The 24,145-nt window shown below is 40.3% G+C and overlaps 1 protein-coding gene across 3 annotated transcripts in view; it reads right to left on the bottom strand.

The window, feature by feature from the left end:
• Positions 1-750: 750 nt before the first annotated feature.
• Positions 751-24,145, bottom strand: part of LOC141265889 (Y+L amino acid transporter 2-like) — a 64,718-nt gene continuing 41,323 nt past the window's right edge. For all 3 annotated transcript variants that reach the window (XM_073679554.1, XM_073679556.1, XM_073679553.1), the window contains 9 exons: positions 22,334-22,871; positions 19,321-19,446; positions 15,690-15,834; positions 13,704-13,827; positions 13,509-13,612; positions 8,337-8,433; positions 6,890-7,039; positions 2,534-2,717; positions 751-980 (listed from right to left, as the gene is read on the bottom strand). In XM_073679554.1, the coding sequence (XP_073535655.1) occupies positions 907-980; positions 2,534-2,717; positions 6,890-7,039; positions 8,337-8,433; positions 13,509-13,612; positions 13,704-13,827; positions 15,690-15,834; positions 19,321-19,446; positions 22,334-22,847 (1,518 nt within the window). In that variant the 5' untranslated portion in view covers positions 22,848-22,871 and the 3' untranslated portion in view covers positions 751-906. The remainder of the gene's footprint in view (positions 981-2,533; positions 2,718-6,889; positions 7,040-8,336; positions 8,434-13,508; positions 13,613-13,703; positions 13,828-15,689; positions 15,835-19,320; positions 19,447-22,333; positions 22,872-24,145) is intronic.

The raw sequence follows: 24,145 nt of genomic DNA, 5'->3' as shown, positions 1-24,145 counted from the left end.
GTTGTGACGTGTTTCTATTATACTTTTCCTCTGATTGTTCCACTCCTGGTTTTGGCTTACAAATACTGATGTAAAATACTGAACATGGCCTTAGGGTTGTACAAGGGTGAAAGCAGGGAGTTGGGGCATAGTCCCAGAAAGAAATCTTGGTGTTTTCTGTGCCACAATCAGTAACCTCCCTGATGCCTACTCCTGAAATTTATTAAAGAAAACCATGGAAGTACTGGGAAGGTGCTCAAGTAGGGTCCAATTCCGTTAACAATAATTTGTAATAAACTTGGCACTCATGATTATATGAAGCATACCAAGGTGTGTAAATGAGGCCTTATATTAAGAGAAGATTGGTAACTCTACTGAAATAAAGAGATTGCGGTATAGGATACGTACTCTTTTCTGTAGGTTACATGTGAAGAAATCTCTATTGTACCATTCATCGGTAGTTGCAGCAAGATATAGAAAGATGGAATCTTGGAGCATCCAAATTAAAAGTTCAACTTTGTGTGGACCTCTGAAAATTGTTGATTTACATTTCTTTTACTCATGAACAATACAGACAATGGTTGGCACTTTAATAACACAGAATATATGAAATAAAAACATAAAATCAAAGTTTTCAGAGCAAAATGTGTTCCAAGTCCCTCTCACTGATTTGCACCATTTATGGTACTGTAATTTTTTTTTTTATTAAGTAGAGAGCCTTTATGGTACTTGCTGTATCTTAATTCCCTATAATTAGACCCCTGCACAAGATTATTGCAAAAACACAATGTTCAATTTATTTAAAACATAAATCATAAAAAAAACTTTCTAATTACATTGTGGATGATTATCAGTGCATAAAGTTGTAATAATCCATTCCCAGAAGAGATCTGTAACTCTGAGATCAGTAACTGTAGATCAGTAACATTAGAGTTTTTTGTCTTCGTCCAGGTCTGTTAAGCAGGAGTTGCATAGAATTTGAGTGTATTTCGTCATCCAAGCTGCAAAAGTTAATAAAATTAAGGATACATTTAATCATTTTTTCACCTGAGCATTTCATTATACAATCAATGTGTTTTTGGAAACATTTTAGAATAAGCTGTTTGTGTGTGTACGTACGTACTTGAGGAATAACTCTTTCTAACCATAATATGACTTTCATCCTGCAATTTTCACTAGTTTTCTGTAAGCTCTAATTTCCAGTTCTCTCTGAGCTAGTGGATAAAGACTAGTTTCTATATTAACACTTTAAACTGCAGTAGCTGTTAATTTATTAATATATTATTTTATTGGATAGTAGCTATGTTGATGTTGAATGATCTAATCCTGTCTGCCTGTATTCACTGCTAGATGAAGTATAATGAAGATGACATGAAGACGTGGAAGAAAATATAGAATGGCGCGAAGGAAACATGACAAACTCAAAACTGAATAAACCTTTAGCCCATTCCCACATTTTCCCCTAGAAGTGGATGCAGTCTGCAAAAATGTTATTAAAGGGGTTGTCCGGTCCAAATCAATAAGTCTGCAGGCACTCTGTGTAGCTGCCGACTCCTAAATCCCCCCACCCCAGCACATGCACTGTGCACTGCGGAGATTTGCCGTTTTCAGACGCTGAACCCAAGGTTATGTATGTGTTATACATACCCCGGCCAGTGGGCGCGGCCTCACTTCTATACAGAATCACTGCAGACTTAATGATTTGTACCGGACAACCCTTTTAACCTCCTATTTCCTTTGTAGCTACGTTGGCTGACTTACTGCATATGATTAAACAATTCAACTTTGGAGGATGGAGTAAAGCTCCTATAAGGCCAGCCCTGTGTATAGCAACCATGCAAAATTTTATTGTTAACCCCATTACCTTTAAAGCTGCACTTTGGCAGCATTTTTTGCACATATAATGGTAAACAACAGTGTTACAAACAGCTGAATTCCTCCAAAAGCAGTGACAGAGACGCACCCGTTCTAATGATATCCCAAACACAAACAAAACGCAGGTGCAATTTTGTGCATTTCAGTGCTGTCGTAAAGCAATAGTATATGTTTTTAATATGGACTAAATACATTTTAGATTTTATTTCCAAGGAGCTGGAGCATTATACTTCATTTCTATTGCTGATCGTGTCTCATTAGGACGGAGTTCCGTGCACCTATTGCCATGGTCGATGAGCTGGCTTTCTTTCTTTTTGATTCCTAAAAGTAAATATTGACTCTTTAACGAGACCTGCAATATGACTTGGGATAAAAGCCAAACCAGAATCTCAATTTGCAGACACGGTGTTTCGGGGTGTTGCCCCTCATCAGTGCAAAGTATGAGAGCTGACTTAGCTAGGTGGGAGGTTCTTCACTGGTGTCTAAGGGGTAACGTATATGATATTGACTATTAGGATCGCTGCTTCCAATAGGTGGCCCTAGAGTTCTAGTCCTCTTCCTCTCTGAAGAGACAATTTGCATATCTGGATAACATAAAAATTCTTCACCGTTCAAAGCCAAGTTACATTAGATATAATGACACATAAGCAACCATAGACACAGCCGGTTTCATACTCACCACTAATACAAGTTAGCAATTTTTGTTTCTTCTGAAAAGGCAAATAAACTCCTAAGAAGTAAGCAGGAATTCCAGAAAGTGCAATTCCAATGCCGATCAGTGAATTTATAGCATCACTATAGAGCGGAACAATAACAAGGAAAAGACTGCAGATGCAATACACAACAGGGAAGAAGAGACTGACCTGTAAGCAAAAAAAAATATTTCAGAATTCATACAGAAAAAAATTATATTTTTTAATTTAAAGGGTTTTCCAGAATTTCCAAAAATTAGGTTAAACATGGTATAAAATACCAGAATAATTATTACCTAAATAAAATCCCCAAAACTCAAGCACCGCAGCTCAGGTGCTCCATGCTGATCCCTGCTTTCTTTTCTGCAGTGGTCTCATGGAATCCACCACTGAGCCCAGTGAATTGCTGTTAAAAGGGTAGTCGGAAGGAAAAAGAAACTGCGCAGTGGCCGCGTTGGAGTGACTGACTGATTTATTGATTATGTATTATGGTTCTGTTATTAAGTTATATATCACTTAAAACCTTTATGGTTTGTCAGAACCTGGAAAACCCATTTAAGGCTATGTTCCCACAAAGAGCTTTTGGTGCATTTTAGATGTTTCAGATTTACTGCACCATTTCTGCACCTATTATGTAAATTAGATTACTTGTGTTTTTTTATTGCCTTTTTGAGTGCACTTTTTTACATGCCAAGAGTGTGCAAAGCAGTCATCAAAGCAAAAGGTGGCTACTTTGCAGAACCTAGAATATAAGACATATTTTCAGTTGTTTCACACTTTTTTGTTAAGTATATAATTCCACATGTGTTAATTCATAGTTTTGATGCCTTCAGTGTGAATGTACAATTTTCATAGTCAAGAAAATACAGAAAAATCTTTAAATAAGGTGTGTCCAAACTTTTGGTCTGAACTGTATGTTACTTATGACTGTTGTATATGAACCTGTGAATTGTTAAGCGCTGCGGAATATGTTGGCGCTGTATAAATAAAAATTATTATTAATATTATTATGGGGAAAATCTGCACATAAAACTCAACGTATCCGCAAGAGAAATTGACATGTTGTGGATTTGAAACACGCACCGCACGTCAATTTATGCTGAGTAAAAAAGAAGCAAAGTGGGCATGAGTTTTCTTCAGTAGTGTTCAAAATAATAGCAGTCCAATATGAATAACCAGATTAATCACTGTTTTTGGTATAAATTGTATTACCACAAGTTAAACAATTTACTAGTTGGTGCAGTAGATTCTAAGAAAACCACCAGACTCAGCATCCATGATCTGCATGTTTTTGAGTCTGTGTACTTGAATAATTAATTGAACACTGTGGAGCAGTGTGGAGTTCAATTAGTGAGGTCAATCATTCTGTGAAGAAACAGGTGTGAATCAGGTGGCCCTTATTTAAGGGTAAAACCAGCACATGTTGTACATGCATTTCTCCTTGAAAGCCTGAGAAATAAGGGTCGTTCGAGACATTGTTCAGAAGAACAGCGTAGTTTGATTGGAGAGGCTAAAACTTATAAAGAAGTGCAAACAATGTTCTGTTCAGCTAAAATGATCCAATACTTTAAAATGGAAATCAAAACCAGAGAGAAAGAAAGCGGAAGACTACCATTCAAATGGATCAAAGAATATCCAGAATGGCAAAGGCTCAGCCAATGATCAGCTCCAGGATGACCAAAGACAGTCTCAAGTTACCTGTGAGTACTGTGACAGTTAGAAGACGCCTGTGTGAAGCTAATCTCTTAGCTAGAAGTCCCCTCAAAGTCTTTATTTTTTTATTTTTTTTATTTATATAGCCAACATATTCCGCACCGCTTTACAATTCAGACACATTATCGGCACTGTCCCCATTGGGGCTCACAATTTATACTCCCTATCAGTATGTCTTTGGAGTGTGGGAGGAAACTGGAGAACCCAGAGGAGAACCACACAAACACGGGGAGAACATACAAAATCCTTGCAGATGTTGTCCTTGGTGGGATTTCAACCCAGGACCCCAGCGCTGCAAGGCGCCACCGTGCTGCCCTGCCACTGTTAAAAAAAAACATGTACTGAAGCGGATACAATTTGCTAAAGAACACATCAACTGGCCTAAAGAGAAATGGAGAAACATTTTGTGGACTGATGAATGTAAAATTGTTCTTTTTGTGTCCAAGGGCTGCAGACAGTTCGTCAGATGACCCCCAAACTCTGCATTCAAGCCACAGTGTCACAGTACACTCTGAAGACAGTGAAGCATGGTGGAGCAAGCATCATGATATGGGCATGTTTCTCTTACTATGGTGCCAGACCCATTTACTGCATACCAGGGATCATGGACCAGTTTGCATATATTTAAATACTTAAACAGGTCATGTTGCCTTACGCTGACGAGGATATGCCCTTGAAATGGGTGTTTCAACAAGACAACGAAACTAAACACACCAGTAGTAAATGATCAAAATCTTGGTTCCAGTCCAACAAAATTGAGGTTATGGGGTGGCCAGCCCAATCACTGGACCTTAATCCCATAGAACACTTGTGGGGTGACATCAAAAATGAAATTTCTGAAGCAAAGCCAATACGAGAGAAGAGAGAGAGAGGATTCAAAAAGACCTAAATAAACTGGAGCAGTGGGCAGTAACCAACAGAATGGTTTTTAACAGGGAAAAATGCAAAGTACTACATCTGGGCAATAAAAATGAAAAAAGCATATACAGAATGGGAGGAATAGAGCTAAGCAACAGTACATGTGAAAAAGACTTAGGTATACTAATAGATCATAGACTGAACATGAGTCAACAGTGTGATGCAGCAGCAAAAAAGGCAAATACAATTCTGGGATGTATTAACAGAAGCATACAGTCTAGATCACGTGAAGTCATTATCGGACTTTACTCTTCTTTGGTCAGACCTCATCTGGAATACTGTGTACAGTTTTGGGCACCACATTTTAAAAAAAACATAGACAAACTGGAGCAAGTTCAGAGAAGAGCGACCAGAATGGTGACTGGTCTGCAAACCATGTCCTATGAGGAACGGTTGCAGGATTTGGGAATGTTTAGCTTGCAAAAAAGAAGACTGAGAGGAGACTTAATAGCTGTCTACAAATATGTCAAGGGCTGTCACATTGTAGAAGGATCATCTTTATTCTCATTTGCACAAGGAAAGACTAGAAGCAATGGGATGAAACTAAATGGGAGGAGACACAGATTAGATATTAGAAAAAACTTTTTGACAGTTAGGGTGATCAATGAGTGGAACAAGCTGCCACGAGAGGTGGTGAGTTCCCCTTCAATGGACGTCTTCAAACAGAGTCTGGACAGACATCTGTCTGTGATGATTTAGTGAATCCTGCTTTGAGCAGGGGGTTGGACCAGATGACCCAGGAGGTCCCTTCCAACTCTACCATTCTATGATTCTATGATTCTATGAAATGCCAAAAAATTGTGGGATGTAGTCAAAGCATCCTGGGCTGGAATAACAGTTGACAGGTGCCAGAAGTTGGTTGACTATTTGCAACATAGATGTGAAGCAGTTCTAAAAAACTGTGGGTATACAACTAAATATTAGGTTAGCAATTCACAGGAATGCTAAATCCTAAAAAAGTACATATTGTGAATTTGTAAAGACAAATATAGACACTGCTATTTTTTAGAACAGCCCAATGTTCATTTTTTTGTTATTTTCTGTAAAGTAGTTAAAAATTATATGCATTTCTCTTCATGTTTTGAATTAGAAAACAGTGTGCAATGTTCCCAATGCATGGAAATAAAAAATAGTATAAAGATTTTGTGCTGAACTCATGTTTTTGAACACACTGCTGTTATTTTGAACACTACTGTATATATCACATCCACTGTTAGACGTTTCACAGGCAAAGCTGTCGCTGCTGCAGAATCCATGAGCACAGTTGGGGCCAGCTGCACAACCATGCCACTAGTCCAAACTGTCTATCAATCAGGAGCACACTGCCCCTGGGCAAGCAGGAAGTTGTGAGGCAAGGGCGCAAAGAGCTCCAGAATAATGAGGATGAGACAACCCCTTTTAAATTTACTAACATGATTTCCATCAATGTGATATTGGTGCCTTAGCCAAATCAATAATATAGTCCTAGAAAACCGCTTCAACCTTCATTAGTTTGCCAGAAATCCCCATTCACTCCCTAATGATGCCTTACTCTGAAGCTGGACCTGTTTATTTTATATTAATATTAATATATTTGAGACAAAAAAAATTATACCACACTTTAGTTAGAAAAGTTTAATTTTGTCTAACCTAATTAATAGAAAAACATACTTTATGGATTTTCATGCTCTGATGATGATCTCTTCATGCTTTCTCTATGAATGAAGTATTACCTTCACAGGACGGGACCTATCAGGTTGTGTGATCCTCAATACTATCAATCCAGCAGTAGAAAGTCCGACAAACAACCAGTAGCTGAAGCTGTAGTAGTTAATCAACTGGAAAACATCTTCCACAAATAGATATATTAAAGCCATCAGTCCCTAGAAGACAAGACTATATTGTCACGTCTAATGATTAAACCTATTTTCTATATGGAATATAGCTGGACATTATAATGCAGATATATGTGTCTATTTGTGGCCTGTGGGACGCTGAAGAATAAACTCTGTGGGAAGAATAAACTCTGTGGGCATTCTAGTGGCTGTCAATAGTATAGTAAGTTATGTACATATGTGGCGGTGTTATACATTTGCTATTTACATAGATAGAAGGCTAAGATAGTACACAACAAAAAACTGACCAGCACCTCCAAATAGAATTAAGCAAGTGTGAACTGGTGCAAAGTGCTATGACTGCATAATATGCAAACAATGGAATACAGCAGCATTTAGCTGAACTCCTCCTTCCATTGGCCTAAGTCTGTTTTTAATTAGTTCTGGATACTATCTACACTTAAAAGGAGTTGTCCGGCCTAAAATGAAAAGTCTGCAGTGACTCTGTGTGACTGCAGACTTCTGAATTCCCCAGCGCACGCACAGTGCTCTACGAGGATCCGCCGGTTTCTGAGCCAGAACCGGTAGGCCCGTATGTGTCATGCATACTTCTGGCTGGAGCCCATCTAGTGGCCGCGGCCCAGCTCTCCATATACTTGTATTGAGCGAGGCAGCGTCCACTAGACTGTCACACCCACTGGACGGTCATGTCACTAGACAGGGCGTAGCCTCGCTCAATACAAGTATATGGAGCAAGGCTGCACCTACTACACAAGCTCTGTCTGGTACTGTGCACAATGAATACGTACCTGCTGGTCCGGGCTCAGAAACTGGCTAATCCTCGTAGCACACAGTGCATTCACTGGGGGGATTCATAAGTTTTTAGTCACATGGAGTGACTGCAGACTTATCAATTTAGACCGGACAACCCCTTTGAATTTGTAGGCTTTTAGCCCAGGAGAGCTATGTTTGATACACGTTATGTTAGGGTCCCATCAAAGAACGGAATGCTTTGTTGTGGATGATGGGCTCTCATGAACTGACCAATTTATGCACTAAGTACCTTAATGGTTTATAAGTATATTCTATATAACAGTAATGCAGACCAAATTTCATACATTCAATGTTTGCAGACACCTTAGCTCTTGGAAATAGGCGAAAAAAAGGCCCAAAATGGGCATGCGTAAGGATGTACGTGAGCATCTCCAAGATGGCGGATGTGGAGTGGTCCCTGTTCTGTGAGTGCATGTAAGTCTTATTGGTTATACTGATTTAATTTAATGTATTCTTGTGTGAATAGTTCACTAATACACCAGTCTGTTTTTGATAAAACATTGTATCTTACATTAAAAAGAAGAGCAGGAACAGGAGTAAAATTTTGCAGGTGAATCAGACTCAAACTTGCTGGTAGTTGGCCTTCACGTGCTCCAACATAAAAGAGTCTACGAGAATCAAAATACATTGCTACACATCACATTAGTATAAACAGCATAACGTGATAGATATGGTAAAAAGGCTATTTTATAGAGGAAAAGCTTTTAGAAACGAGAGCACATTGTATATTCATATTACAGTGGTTTTGACCACATTATTTTACAATTAGAGTTCATTAAGGACATTCTGGCCACAGATAGCCTTACACATTGCACCTTCTGCCAAGGCATATACCTGGAGCAGCTGAAGTGGTATGTGAACAGAGCCTTCTAATCACAGTAGATCTAACATATGGCATGCATCTAGACGGCTGATGATGCCCCTGATGTAAGAGTGTGGCAAATCCTATCCTAATAAGCCCTCAAGCACATGGCAGCCTACCACGACCGATTTTGTGTTGCTATTTAACACTGTGTCAGGTGCCAAATGTGGAAGATATTTTCCATTAAACACAATCCTTGTATAAGGGAACAGTTCTGTAAATTACCTTATAATCAAACCTGGCACGGTTTTATTTAAAATTGATATCAAATATGACCAAAAAACCTTAATATCAAATTGGGGACATTCCATGGTATAGTACAGTCACATGCAACCATATGGATATGCTATTACAACTGTACACAATGGTGTGTACATAGGCTTTAAGGTGGGTGTGCCTACTTGGGACATTTATGACACTCCATATCAATTGGATATAAGTGCAAAAATGACCGACAGATGTGGGTTACATTGATATGTTATGAATGGCCCAGATGGGAAAACCTAATTAATATTCAGTTAAAGGGAATCTGTCACCCCCAAAATGCAAAATAAGCTACTTAAAAATGGATATAGGGGACTGAACTTCTACAAAAATCATACCAGTAGTGTATATTTCAGTGTTCTAATGTCAATAAATCACTTTGGTGCACCCTTGCCAAGGTCCAAAGTTCAGTGCATTCTTACTCCCTCAAATTTGCATTTCAAACATTTTCCCTGATATTGATTGACAGTTCTTGTTCTGGGCAATCTTGCTGAGTGGGCACTGCCTGAGCTTAAAGAGAACCTGTCAGCACAATTTTGTAATGTAAAGTAAAGTCATGGCTGTAATGTTGCTGTAATACTGATTACATTGATACCTTTGGTGAAGAAATCGGCTTTGTTGTTCTTCTTAAATCACCATTTGGAATTTTCTGCACAGGGGCCGAACTGTTCATTCGGACTTCTCTTGCCTGCCTGTGATTCCCCGGCCCCTCCACCTGCCTCCGGTCTGTGAATGACAGGTCATTGTTTATTCAGTGATCTGTCTCCACTACTTAAAATCTCCTCTTCAAACAGAAGAAGCAGATGTGGGGCCAGGAATCACAGACTGGGAGGAGAAGACCCAGTGCATAGTCCAGCCCCTGTGCACCCAAATCTAATTAGCACAAAATCTGGTGATTTAAGAAGAACAACAAAGCGGATTTTTCATTAAAGGTATCAATGTAATCAGTATTACAGCCCCATTACAGCTATGTCTGTACTTTACATTACAAAATCGTGCTAATTAGTGATGAGCGCACATGCTCGGTTTAAGAGCGGCACTAAAAACACGCTCTGACAAAATGCTAGCGGCAGGGCAGGCCAGGACTTCCAAGGCGTAGAGAGACAGTTCATGCCACGTGTCCAGCTTGGATACCCAATAGTTATAAGGCATGGAGGAGTCACGAAGGACGTTGGTACGGTCAACAAGGTACTCCTACAAAACTTTTCCCTACTTGTCAGAGTACCCCACGCCTCAGAGCCTGGATGCTGGGAGGGTCTGAGAAAACTGTCCCACATCTTTGACAGTGTTCCCCTGCCTCTGCTGCATAGTATTTGTGTCTCCCTCACCTGTACTCCTTGGTTGTCCAACTATCTGTGACCTCTGCCGCCAGCATTGTCAGATGGGAATTTTTTTAATAATTCTTTAACGGAACTGCAACATTTTATTAGACCTCTCCGTCATGGGAAGAAGAGATAGAAAGTTCTCCTTGTAGCGTGGGTCTAGAAGTGTAACCAACCAGTAATTACTATCGCCCAAAATGTGTACAACGCGAGGGTCACGGGAAAGGCAGCGGAACATAAAGTCAGCCATGTGTGCCGGACTGCCAACAGCCAAGACTTCCCTGTCCTGACCAAGAGGACGACTATCCATGCTCTCCTCCTCATCCTGGTTCTCCTCCTTGTTCTCCCTCTCTCAGGCCATACATGCTGAACAGACAGTATGACTGTTGTGTGGGTAGTACCATCTGTAGAGCAGGAAAACAGCTCCTGTTCCTCCTCCTCTTCCTCCTCATTATCACCAAATCTGCATTGGGATGAGATGAGGCTGGGTTGTGTGGCATCACCCTGTATGATTTATTGCTCCATGACATCATGCTCCGCCTGCAATGCCTCCTCTTTAATTGTGAGCAGCAAGCGTTTCAGTAGATAGAGAAGCGGGATGGTGACGCTAATTATGGCGTCATCGCTGCTCACCATTTTGTTGGAGTCCTCAAAGTTTTGGAGGACAGCACAGATGTCAGACATCTATGCCCACTCATCAGCTCTTATGTGCGGAGGCTGACCTGTATACTGATGGGCGTGTTGAAGCTGATACTCAACAACTGCCCTCTGCTGCTCACAAATCCTTCCCAACATATGCAACGTTGAGTTCCAATGCGTGGTGACATCGCACACCCGTTGGTGAGCTGGAAGCTGCAAATGCTGCTGAAGCACGGCGAGGGCAGCGGAAGCTGTAGGTGACTTTTGGAAATGGGCACACACGCGGCGTATTTTCTCAAGCAGATCAGGCAGATCTGGGTAGATTTTGAGAAACCGCTGAACCACTAGGTTGAGCACATGTGATAGACATGGTACATGTGTGAGCTTGCCTAGCTTCAGAGCCGCCACCAGGTTCCGGCCATTGTCACACACGACCATGCCTGGCTCAGCGGTGACAGCCACAGATCTGCCTGCTCTATTACAGCTGTCAACAACTCTGCAGCGGTGTGCGGTTTGTCCCCTAAGCTCATTAGCTTCAGCACAGCCTGTTGCTACTTGGCCAAGGCAGTGCTGAAGTGCTTCCAGCTTCCGGCTGATGTGGTCCTGGCTTCCACTATATTAACCCAGTATGCAGTCAGTGAGATGTACCGTCCCTGCCCACAAGCACTTGTCCATGTGTCCATGGTTAGGTGGACCTTCCCAGTTACTGGGCACAGTTAATGTTCTGGGACATGTGCTTGTGTAAGGCAGGGACAGCACAGCGGGAGAAATAGTGGTGACTGGGGACCGAGTAATGAGGGGCGGCCGCCACCATGAGGTAGCGGAAATATTCTGCCTCCACGAGCCTAAAAGGCAACATTTCAAGTGCAAGCAGTCTAGATATGTGGCAGTTTAGCGCTTTGGACTGTGGGTGGTTGGCTGCATATTTGCGCTTGCGTTCAAAGGACTGGGGTAAGGACAACTGAACGCTGTGCTGGGACAAGGACGTCAATTATTTAGGCATCGCTACATGCTTGAAGCCGGCCCAATGAGAGGCATGAATCTATAAATGGGAAAGTGACCAGCTCTTCGGAGTGTCCAAGTGTGGGATCACTTGTCTCCGGGCACTCGGCATGGTGGGAGGAAGGAAGAACAGGGTGAGGAATATATGGTCTAGACTTACGGCTACTGATACTGGACCGTGTGGAAGACAGGGTGGTGGTGGTGGCAAACTGACTGGAAGCATTATCTGCTATCCAACCAACAACCTTTTCACACTGATCTGGCTTCAAGAGTGGTGTCCGCAGCCCCCTAGAAATTGGGACAGGAAGGTAGCTCAACATGATGTGGATGTTTGTGCCTCCATCAGCAGGCACAGTTTCATCTTGCCCATGGCTGAGACCTCTGTGTGCACCATCAGCATCCCATCGACTTCCCTGTCCTTTGCCACGCGCCTTGCCCATTTTAAATAGAGTGTAATATTTGGCACGCTCAAAAAAATGCCACGATTATTACGGCAGTAATATCAGATCACGTCTGATGACCAAGGTTTTAGGCAGTGGCCTTATAGATGTGGTACTGGTCAGTGACCAATTGTGAATAGGTTGAACAACACACAATTGGCAGACTTTAAGTGGAGTGTAATATTTGGCACGCTCCAAAAAATGTGACGATTATCAACACAGTAATATTGATTCACGTCTGATGACCACGGTTTTATGCAGTGGCGTTATAAATATAAATAATCAGGATTAAAAGCAAAAAAAAAAATTAGCCCTGATATCTATAACAGCAGCAGACAGAATGTGCAATGGACCCTATTCTGCTGTGTACAGTGTCCACAAACTCTGCCTGCCTAACTCCTGCTATCACTAGGATTAATAATATGCAGCCGGATTAGTCCTTAGAAGGACTGTTAGTTCAGATGTGTATATATAGCTGTGGAATACCTAATACCTGATTAATAAACCGCCAATTCTCTCCCTAGCTCAGCAGTACCTCTCCCTACTCTGCCTGTCTGAAGGGTAATAAACAATGACTGTGAAGGGAGAAGCACACAATAGGGTAATACCCTAATAATGGCTGCGGCATTACAGTGAGTGGCAGGCAATACCTTCATGTTTATTTGCTGTTGAAACAGCGCCAAACATGCGGGGCGGGGACTCGAGCTCCTGCCCGAACATCCCAGAAGTACTCGCCGAGCACCGAGCATCTCAAGCAGTGAGATGCTCGGGCGAGTACTGAGCAGTGACGAGCATGCTCGCTCATCAAAAGCAGGAAGGTGGATTGAGTTCAGGCAGTGCTCACTAGGGGGCGAGCAAGCACTGTCAATCAAGATCAGGGAACATGCTCAATATACAAATTAAAGAGTGTAACAAACAGTACATGGAGTCCTTGGCCAAGCCAAAGGTGCATCAAAGTGCCTTAATTTGCATGTGAAAAAGGGAAATAATTCTCTGCCACTAAAACACTAAAATATATACTGCTAATATGGTTTTTATAAGGGCTAAATTCCCTGTATAAATGTTTAAGTAGTTTAATTTATATTTTGTGGGTGACTGAACCCCTTTATATACAAGCGGGGCTAATGCAGTTAGTGGCCTAGATATTCTCTTACCTTGAAGCGGCAATTATGGATGCGTTAAGTCCACCAAAACAAGACATCGCCACTGCTATTGGGATAAGCCATTTAGCATGACCAAGCACTTCATTTCCAAATGTCTGTGAAAACAATAATGTTAGACTTGCAACCACGTGATGATAATTATATTAATAATCACCATTATTTTATGTAATGTTTATGAGGAATTACCACAGCCACTGCGTCACTTGTGAGAACAGCTGAAATATCCAGAACCACATAGTATGCAATATTGGTTAGCAAATATATAATGGTAACTATCGGCGTTGAAATGGCAATAGCAAGAGGAAGGTTCCTGAAGAAAACAAAACATAGAAACAATTTATAAAAAAAACTATGTATTAAATTAAATATGAAGATCCACCGGATACACATATCAATAATATACTAGATCTAGGTCAATTTTAAAGGGAACCTGTCACTATGAAAATATAGTTCATGCTGGCAGCATGTTGTAGAGCAGGAGGAGTGGAGTAGATTGATATATAGTTTGGTGAGAAAGTATTCAGAAGAACCTGTTTTAAAGTTTTAAACTTCCGCTTTTTTTGAGATTTTTGGCCCAGTGGGCGGTCCTATCAGTGACTGACAGCATTCCTGTATAAGAGTGCATACAAAGGTAACTGTCAGTCATTGAAGGGACCGCCCACTGGGCCAAAAATCTCAGAAAAAAACAGAAATTTGAAAGATTAAAACAGGATTTTCTGAATCTTTTCTCACAAAACTATATATCAATCTACTCAGCTCCTCCTGCTCTATAACATGGTGCCGGCAGATTAGACTGCATTTTCATGGTGACAGTGTCCCTTTAAGGTTTTTTAAAATCAAATTTAATGACATTAATCAAATATAATTGGGGTGAATACTAATTAAAGGGTATATAGATTCTAATGGAGCCTCCAAGAAGAGTAAACATAAGAGATGCAAACTTCATGCTGCTATTTTCTCTTAAACATGCATAACTATGATTTCTGAAGAAAGGATATAGGGAAAAAAACAAGAATATTTAATAATTAAAGGGGATTTGTCACAAGATTTCACAATAAAAACTGCATACATAATTAATCAGATCTTGATGAGGCTGGTTGTACCTGCCTTGAAAAATGTCAGAATTACTAAATTCTGCTACTAAACGGATCACATTATGAGTCCATCTGAAGAGTGAGAGTCTCCATCTACCCAGCATGACTGACAGCTGCAGCTTGTACTGAGCAGTGTAAGTTCTTAGCAGCAGCAGGGAGGAGGAACATTGAGGATTTTGTCAATCGAGCTATGTGCGTAGAGACTAAGTTTAAAGAAGACCTATTGGCTCTGAGAAAAGCACAAAAAGAATATGAAATTACATGATTTTTCCATGTAAATTATGCAGCCCACATAAAGGAAGAAGGTACAGCTACTTTTAACCCCTTAGTTGTCTATGACTGATCTATCCATCATAGAGATGGTTGGGTGTTTGATGGGTAATCAATGTGATGGGTAATAAAACACTTATAGGTTGATATACAAACATTGGAATTTTTTTTTTACTTACAGCGTGCCCTTGGATGTTTCTGTCTCCTTGAGTAGACAGAAAGTGAAGACAGAACCATCATCCATTTTTATTAATATGAATGAGGTGACAATTGATAGTTTTGAATGTAGTGCCTATGGCCTGCTATATGACCAATATTCATTATTATTCATAAGATCCACAATTCATTTGTGGTTTATGGGGATCTTCAGGGCACGATCATGCTTTCGCCAGCATGCATAGTAGAGCTGAGCATAGAATAGCTCAGAATCTGCTTATATGCTGCACAGAGTCTCCCCCTACACATTGATATCTCCAAGCTCAGAAACAGGAGGTCTCACAAAGATGTCATAATAGGGAGATAGTGGAGAGCACTTCAGCCAACTCTAGTCCCACTTTGTTAAACGCCCAGTGCTTTAATCACTAAATTAGACTTTTTCTAATACATGAGGGTCATTTTATGTTTTTCTTTTCCTTTATAAAGTTTCCCTAGAGATGACAGATTTTCTTTAAAGTTTTTTAAAAATATATGCAGCCATTCTGACATAGGTTTTCATGAAAGCACACCAGCGTCATCACGTTTTAGAGATCTTTGGGTTTGAACCGAGATTTAGATTTATCACCTACCGAAAGAATCCAGAATCACAAACCTTTCTGGCTTCTTAATTTCTTCTGTGACGAAGTTCAGTGTGTCCCATCCAGAATAAGAAAAAAGAGCAGAATAGAGGGCAAGAGCCATAAATCCCACATTAGAGGTGGATCCTTGAAATGCAGCGTGTAGATTATCAGTTTTACCTGGGAAGAGAGCGATGAGCTTGAGTTCAACTCCTGCAATGATTCTTGGGGCAAAGTTTAAGAATTAGGGCTGCAAAGGTATATTGGTCTTGCTACATGTAGTTGCTACCAAATAGCATAACCAAAAAGATTGATTTGTCTATGACTTGTCATGTAGCATGCATCTCTAGTCACAAGCAGATCACAATTGCATGTGACTGGAGTTGAGTGGGTCAATTGAAATAAGAATATGTCGGCTTTGCTTAAATTTCCCCAGAAATTCGATTTGCAGCAAATAAATTCACGTGGATCTCAATACTGGAAGACGGTGGGGGCAGGGAGGAGAGAGTGATGGGGAATCCAACTCTGTCACGCAAAGTATCAGTCTTCTGCCCAACTGTGCTCCATTGGGATCTTCTGATCGCTGATGACCCAATGGTGTACTGACCACCACTGAAAAAGGTATAATAATCAACAGATTTCCAGCAAAGCTTGTGGTTGTTGTTACATTACACTGACACTCATTAGATATTATCTCACAGTGGTTGCCCTATAGCCCTAGCCTTGCATATTGTATGTTATCATGTTATGTCTTTCAAAAAAGGTGAGATTTAGGACTCCAAATAGGTTTAATTATCAGAGTATGAGTTGATACAGGCATATTTAGATATGGAATGTTTGATTTCAAGGGACCTCTGTTATTAAAATGTCAGTCTTTATTACGAGGGCATTGGTTGGTGCGCCTGATTTACCACCTGCCCTGTACACAGCTGTTTTTCAGTAATGCTTTTGTGAGAGTGTGAAATGTGATAACAGCAGGAGAGCACTAGGACCCTGTGACTTTTGCCTGGCTGAGCTCAGAGGAGGGGCAGTGCAAGAAACTCTGTGTGTTCTAAGAGTGTCTGAGGTGTGAGAGGCCAGACAGGAAGTCTGTGAGAATGGAGCTGCAAGAAGACCCTGTCTTTACACGCTTCCCTGTGGAGTTTGTTTACCCCTTTCTCTGTTTAAGAACAAGTGCTGAGCTGGGGAAAGCTGTGTGGCTCTGTGGAGTTTTGTGGAAGTCTATGCTGAGTGGATTAGAGACTTTGTGCTGAAGGAGTCACGTGTCGCGTGATAAAGGAAGGGACTGAGGAATCCATTTCTGTGACGGAGCACGTGGTTGGTGTACTGGATAAGAGTGAGAGACTTCGGGAGGAAAGAAGATTTCTGGTGCCATTTCTACTGAGAGGATATTGACAAGCCTTTGTAAAGAGATCTTCCCAGACCTTAATCTGAGGCTACAGGACTAAAGTCCCTAGCGTGTGGGCTCGGCATCGGCCGACAAGACAAGGAATTTTTGCTGTTTTTGTGAACTTTGTTTTTGTTTTGGCGCCAAAGTTTTCCGGGACTAGCTGCAGCCACCGTGATTCACAGGCCTGTGATAGACTGCATCTGAGGTTAACGGTACCATAACTTTAAGATCCCCGGGTATTCTGATAATAAGGGTATAAGAGCAATTGATATAGTTTCATGCATTATTATTGTTAATAGTGGTAGGATTGTATTCAGTGTGCCATCTCAGGGGGTCCCCATATACCGCCCTCACTAGTCGGACACTGTGTTTAGGTAAAATTGTTCCAGATCACTAGAAAAATTCACATAAGCTGGAAAACTTGAGATTGGCACATTGACTTCAGCTTTTGCTGATTGCGTGTATTTAGTAGAGACAGTGTCCCAGGCAGAACCTGAGACTGATTCATTCAATACTGAATTTTAGTCTAATCCCTGTTTTAGTAAAGAAAGTGTTGTTTATTTCTGTCTCTGTCTCAGTTTGTGACTCACTGGATCTCTTTCAGACCCCCGGTCATTACACTTTCTTCTTAACTTTACTGTTTTCTGAATTTCTTCCTGCCATTTTAAGATAAAGTTGCTAAGTTTTCAACTAGATTTAGAGAGAATATTAGCAATATAAGGAACCATTGTTTTAGGTGCCTTATTCATTTGTTTAAAGAAGCTGTGGTGAGGCCAGGGACTGGAAATTCATATTCCCAGTTATGAAGGTCTCAGCGGGAATGCTAGTCTGTCTGACTTCAAAGGACCCCAGAAGAAATGGTGTATTCCCCACAGTCAGGTTATGACTTAATTACCATTACGTTACTATGCCGGCTCCAAAAGGCAATTACCAAAAGGATGCCATTGCCCAGGGTGACAAGCCAGGAGAGAAATGAATACAGGTCAGCTAGGCTATATACCTTTGTAGTGCAAACGCCTATTCCTGACAAGAGTATGGGGGAGCTAATTGAATCATGACAGTGAGGAATAGCTAATTGAATTACCTCTGAAGTCAGGGGAAGCTCCTGTGTTAGATCAATTACCATGCGCACCTTACAATGAGAATATTGCTGGGAAATGGATTATGAAATGTCTGATAGAAGGGAAGAGGAGATTACATGTAAATAGCCTATTTTCTGCCCTGCCCAAATTACGTATAAATGTGTCCCTCTGTGAGAGAGGAGGCGTCTTCTGTTGAGGGTCACCTGTTGCTACAGATGTGCAGAAAGACCCAAGGAACCGCCCTAGACCCATGACAGCACCCTTCCTGCCGTGTCCAGAGACCTTTGATGAAAGTGTGGTATATTCACTTTTATTCCTTTTAATTTTACTGTATCGTATTACTGCTTCCTTACTGTGTTTGTCTGACTACTGTATATATATATCTTGTAACCGCCTGTATATATTGTACCTAGCATCGCTCTTTTGAGTAAATAAATATATAAAATTTATAAGCTCGCTTCACATTATCCTAAACCCGGAACTCACGGAAGTTGTGAGGAAGGATCAGGGGCACGTGGCTTCGATCGGTTTGTGACAGAAGCCCTCACATTAAGATTTTTTTTCTAAATAAAACTGTGTATATGTGTATTAATGTAGTTTGTATTTGTTAATATACTCACCTACTGCCACCTTCTCCTGGATCCAGCACCGTTCCGTTCCTTTTCTCAGTGATCTCACTGCTTTTCAGGTTCTCCGGCTCTCTCAATGCTCTAAGCGTGAGCCGGAAGTCTCTTTTACAATACAAGTCTATGGATCCTTGTTCTGATGCTTCTTAGATTTACATTGCAAAAAGCCACTTTCTATTGATGCAGAGCACAGTGCGACCCAGAGAGTCTGAAGAGCAGTGACATCACTCAGAAGAGGAGCAGAACGGCTTTGGTTACCGGAGAAGGTGGCGGTAAGTGAGTATACCCAGGCTTAGTAAAAAAAATAAAACTTCATGCGATGGCTCCTTTAATAGATCTGCTTCCATATACTTCTTATTACATCAAAAGTAAGAGTTGGATTGTAGTTCAGTTCAGATCGGGAATTTTGAGGAATGTTTCTAATAATGATCTTTTGGTTTTAAAAATAAGAGAATGTCTCCCAAACTAGATGTGCTATGCAAGGGGCATTAGTCAGTGATCAAACCATTTTAGAAAACATCATTCAAAACAAATTCATTATAGAAGCATTGGGAATTAATAATTGTACCTTGGCCAATCTTCACAAGGCCTACGGAAATGATCATAACGAGGGCCAAGATCTTGACATAGGTGAAGACATCTTGAACTCTTGTTCCCCATTTTACGTGGACACAGTTAATGAACGTTAAAGTGCCTAAATGTGAAACCAAATGGGTAATAAATGTCAATGAATGGACAAGAAATGAATTATATTTACTCTAAATTACTCTTCTGAACAAATATTCCACATTAATTTCTTATAGCAACAGATAATAGTCATAATGCTATAAATAAATTATAAGTGGAACGCTCCTAATTACTACTAACACAAGATTATTTGCAGGTCATGTTGTGAATAAATCAACATCACTCATACAAGAAGTTCTATATTATAAAGTTGTTATAACTACTCTGTATGTCCATATCAACTTAAGCTTTACTTGGCTTATATATTGATGAAGGGAATTAGAGGTGGTCTGAATGCTTACATTACTAAGAACTGCAGGTAACCGGATGCGGCAAAATTCAAATTCGCCTGTGTGCACTGTTTTTCCTAGGAAATTTAATTGGTAGAGAAGTTATTCTCCACCAATTCAATGTTCCTTTTTCTGCTCTGGAGTCACTCTAGACGTCAGAGCATAATAATCGTAAGATGAAAAAAATAAAAGAAATCCTTATACTCATCTTACTGCTCACCTTTCTGGCCCCTCAGCTCCTCACCTCACCCATCTGGTCCACATTGCATCTTCTGATCCCTGCTGCTTGCACAGAAATTCCTGGGCCTCTCACAATGAGCCGATTCTGATGAGACCCTGAAGGGTTATGCGCAAGCTAGCAAAGGTTATGACATAATGCATACCATGATCTTGCATGCGCATGCGTAGATCCATCCTGTGCCTCATCAGTGTTGGAGGTCCCGGCTCAGTGTGAGAGGATCAGGAATTTCAGCATGAGCGGTGGGGATCAGAAGATATGAGAAGACTGGAGGGTAATGGTGAGGGCGTGTAAAGATGAGTGGTAAGGTGAGTATGGATTTTCTATTTTTTTTACTTTTTGATGGCCATTTACAATTCAAAAAATTGGTGGCCAGCAGCTGCCATTTTGCTAAATGTAGCAAAAAATCCACATTTTGGCAAAAGCAGATTTTTGTGAAATTAGAGAAGAATTCAATTGCACTCTAATTTATTGATTCATTTTCACTTAGAATTCAACTGACAGGTTGCACAATAAATCTGGAAGATTTCAGAAAACAACATTGTAAAATAAAAATCTGACAAACACAAATTCGATATTTTTTTATAGTATTTAAGCTTTTTACACAGAGTTATCAATGGTAACTACATAGAACAAAATGACCCTTGTTCCTGTGCTATTTTGTATTCCTAAAATGATTTTTCAAAGCTAATTTTTTCATTAACACATCCAAGAGCCATAACTGCAGCATTTCCAATTTGGTTTCCAATCACTGTCCCTGGTTCCAGATTTATATTGTGCTTGTATACACTGTACATGTGTCACTGATTGGAGAGTGTAAGATAGGTTAGAAGCACTATCCCAACTGGTAACACCCAGGTGTAAAAATGTATAGGAATAATAAAGGGACAGGACAACACAGAGTTATAAGAAAAGATGCTCCAGAATTGTTATATTATGAAGAATACAAGTATTTGTATACAAGATATACCAAAGGAGAATGCAAATATTATGGAGAATAAGTATGTATGGAGAATACAAATATTTGACATATCAGGAACAATGACTGGTTCCCTTCATTGACCGTGGTTATGGGGTTGGTTTATATGTATTGTTTATTTAGGGGTTTAATCTGGGGTCTTAATTTATTTAGGGATCAGATCTGGGTTCTGAATTATTTTAGAGGTTTGAATAATTATGTGATTTGGACTGATCTTGAGCCTGAAAAATAAAGGGGTCTCATCTGGGTTCTGAATTATAGCACCAGGTCTGTGGTCCGAATTAAAGCAGTTGTCCACTACTTGGGCAACCCCTTCTCAATCACTGTTTCCCCCAAGTAAAATAATAGCAGATATACTCACTTTCGGTGCTGGCGCTGTTCCATGTGATGTCACATGATCCCTGCAGCCAATCAGAGAATCTGCAATTCATTCTCTCCTCCTTCAGATGTAACTGTCATCTGTAGGAGAAGGCAGAGCAGCCGCAGCCTTGGCTTCCTCTGGATGTCAGTTACATTCAAAGGAGGGGAGAATAAAGTAGCCTCTGATTGGCTGCAGGGATCGCCCCGAGAGAGGCAGTGTTGTCACTGCTGGAACGTCGCCGGCACCAGAGATGAGTATAGCTGTTATTATTTTACTTGGGTGAAACACTGATTGAGAAGGGGTTGTCCGAGTAGTCAACAACCCTTTTAATTCAGACCCCAGACTTGGCACTATATTTAATTCAGACCCCAGACGAGACCCCTTTATTATTGAGACTCAAGATCAGACCAGATCACATAATTAATCAGACCTGTAAAATAATTCAGAACTCGGGTTGTCAGAGTAATGGTTAACCCCTTTAATTTGGGGTCTGGATTTTGGTTTAGGGGTCTGATTAATTTAGAAACTTCATTTCTACTTTGACAGCTGTCATAGTTCATTTTGAATCATTGTCGATTTAATATTCTGTGAAACAATTTTTTAGCGCAGTGATTTCTAAGTAACGAACTTACATATGAATTATTTGTAGTTTTTACTTTCTCTTAAAAAATAATTAGTGTTGGTTTTTAAGATAAGAATTTTTTTTCAGTGGCACAATATTAATGGTTTAGAGAATAAGTTTTAAAACATATTTGGAAGCTGGGAGACATTAATTAGGAAAAAAACAAAAAACAGCAATTTAACTATTTTTTATGTTGTTATGTTTTTAATGTTGACTATGCAGTGTAGATGACATATTTTTTTTGTTTAACACTTTTGCAGATAAAAAACATTTTTCATGAAAAAAGTTGTATTGATACAGTCATAGAAGTCATCAGTTTCTGAAGATAAAGCTATTCAACATGATTCATTCACATTTATACTTACATATACAAGCTGCGGCAATCAGTCTGACTGCTGCATAAGGTGGTTCACAAAATGGGAAGATTGGTTGCACAATGTAGTTAGCAAATGTTATAGCAATAATTGCCTGCGATGTGGGTTCTATAATCAGTAGTGAAGACCAGAGTCTGATGAAAGCGACAAATCCTCCAAATACCTCCAGGATATAAGGATAGCTTGCCCCAGACTTTATGATGGATGTTCCAAGTTCTGCATAACACAAAGCCCCAAACATGGAAAAGATCCCTCCTAGAGTCCACACAATCAGGGACAGACCAAACGATTCACTGTACATCAGGACTCCCTTTGGAGACACAAAAATCCCAGATCCAATCATGTTTCCAACTATTAAGGAGATTCCATTGAACAGAGTGATTTCTTGCTTCATCTTCATCTTACTGTCCATATTTCCCACAGTTTTATTACTTGAATCTACTTCAATCCTTTCTTTATTTTCACCGCTGTTATTACAGCAAAATAAAGTCCAGGGAGGCGCCATGGTCGATGTTCTTCATAGCTTTACCTGGAATAGGAAAAATAGAATATTATCATCATTTAGTTCTTTCTGTAAACAGATTGTGTCTATTAGTGCGACCTGAGCAACCTGATCCACAAAACCAGGGAGAACTTCTGATAGTCATGTTCCTAATTCTAAGAGCAGATGTGACCATTTCTTGGAATCAGCTTAGATGGAAAATAATGTAATGCAAAACAGGCAAAAGGATTTACCAAAAATAAAATCAACTTTTTGCAAAGTTCATGGATGTTCTTGCCCCCTCCAAATCATATTTTTCAGATATTTGTTCAAAGTTTCTTATATTCAAAAGCCTCTAGATATATTTTTATCTGGGGTGTACACAGGTTATGAAGGAAGCTACATTAGGAAAACATGCCCATTCATTCCTTATTTGATATATAGGATTTATGCTGGTGAACACTACAAGCTCTGGGCCCCACATCCTAACAGCGGGGGCCTTCTTCTTTCTTATGGCTACTGTTAGTGGAAAGAGGTGGGCAAACATGGTTGTCTCTCCATTCCCAAATGTGGCGAATTACGAGGCCACATTCTCAAAATTGTTACAGGGGTCCCAGAGGCAGTACCTGCCTCTGTCAGACATTCATGGCTAGTACTGTGGAAATGTCATAAATCTACAAGATAGGAAAGCAGGGTGGCTCAGTGGGTAGCATTGTAGCCTTGCAGTACTGGTGCATAAATTCCACCAAGGGCAACATCTATAAGAAGTTTGTATGTTCTCCCCATGTTTGTGTGGGTTTCCTCCTATTGATTTGAATAGGGGGTGGATGTGCAGTACCCAGCCTCGGCCACTAGACAGTAGATGCAGCTGTGCAGCTCCGTAACTGGTCAATTCCGGCCACTGACAACACCAAATACAGCTGATCAGTGGGGGTGCCGGGTGTCGCACCCCCCTATCAGACATTGATGACCTATCCAAAGGATAGGTCATCAATGTTGAAGTGGTAGACAACCTCTTTAATCGTAAGTTGCACCAAATTCATTACGACTCACACACCTCTTCATAAATTGTCTTTAGACTTTTTATGGAATCAGAATTCTACTCCAAATATGAGCTGGAGTAGATTTATGCCATAATTTGCAACTGCTTGATGCTAATCATAGTGACTCTGGTGGGCTGTTGATTCCATATTTCATCTCGTTAAGCTGTGCTGACTTTTAGTAAAAAAAAGTATATAAAGGCAAAATTCTGAAAAGCTGCTTGCAACTATTCAATGTGCAATAATTTGCGACTTTTATACGCTAATATTCTGGAGCAAAAG

Source organism: Phyllobates terribilis, unplaced genomic scaffold, assembly GCF_046119375.1.
Source record: "Phyllobates terribilis strain yellow unplaced genomic scaffold, ASM4611937v1 Scaffold_4__5_contigs__length_816908805, whole genome shotgun sequence".
NCBI classification, from domain to species: domain Eukaryota; kingdom Metazoa; phylum Chordata; class Amphibia; order Anura; family Dendrobatidae; genus Phyllobates; species Phyllobates terribilis.
This window is presented reverse-complemented; position numbering and strand designations above follow the sequence as displayed.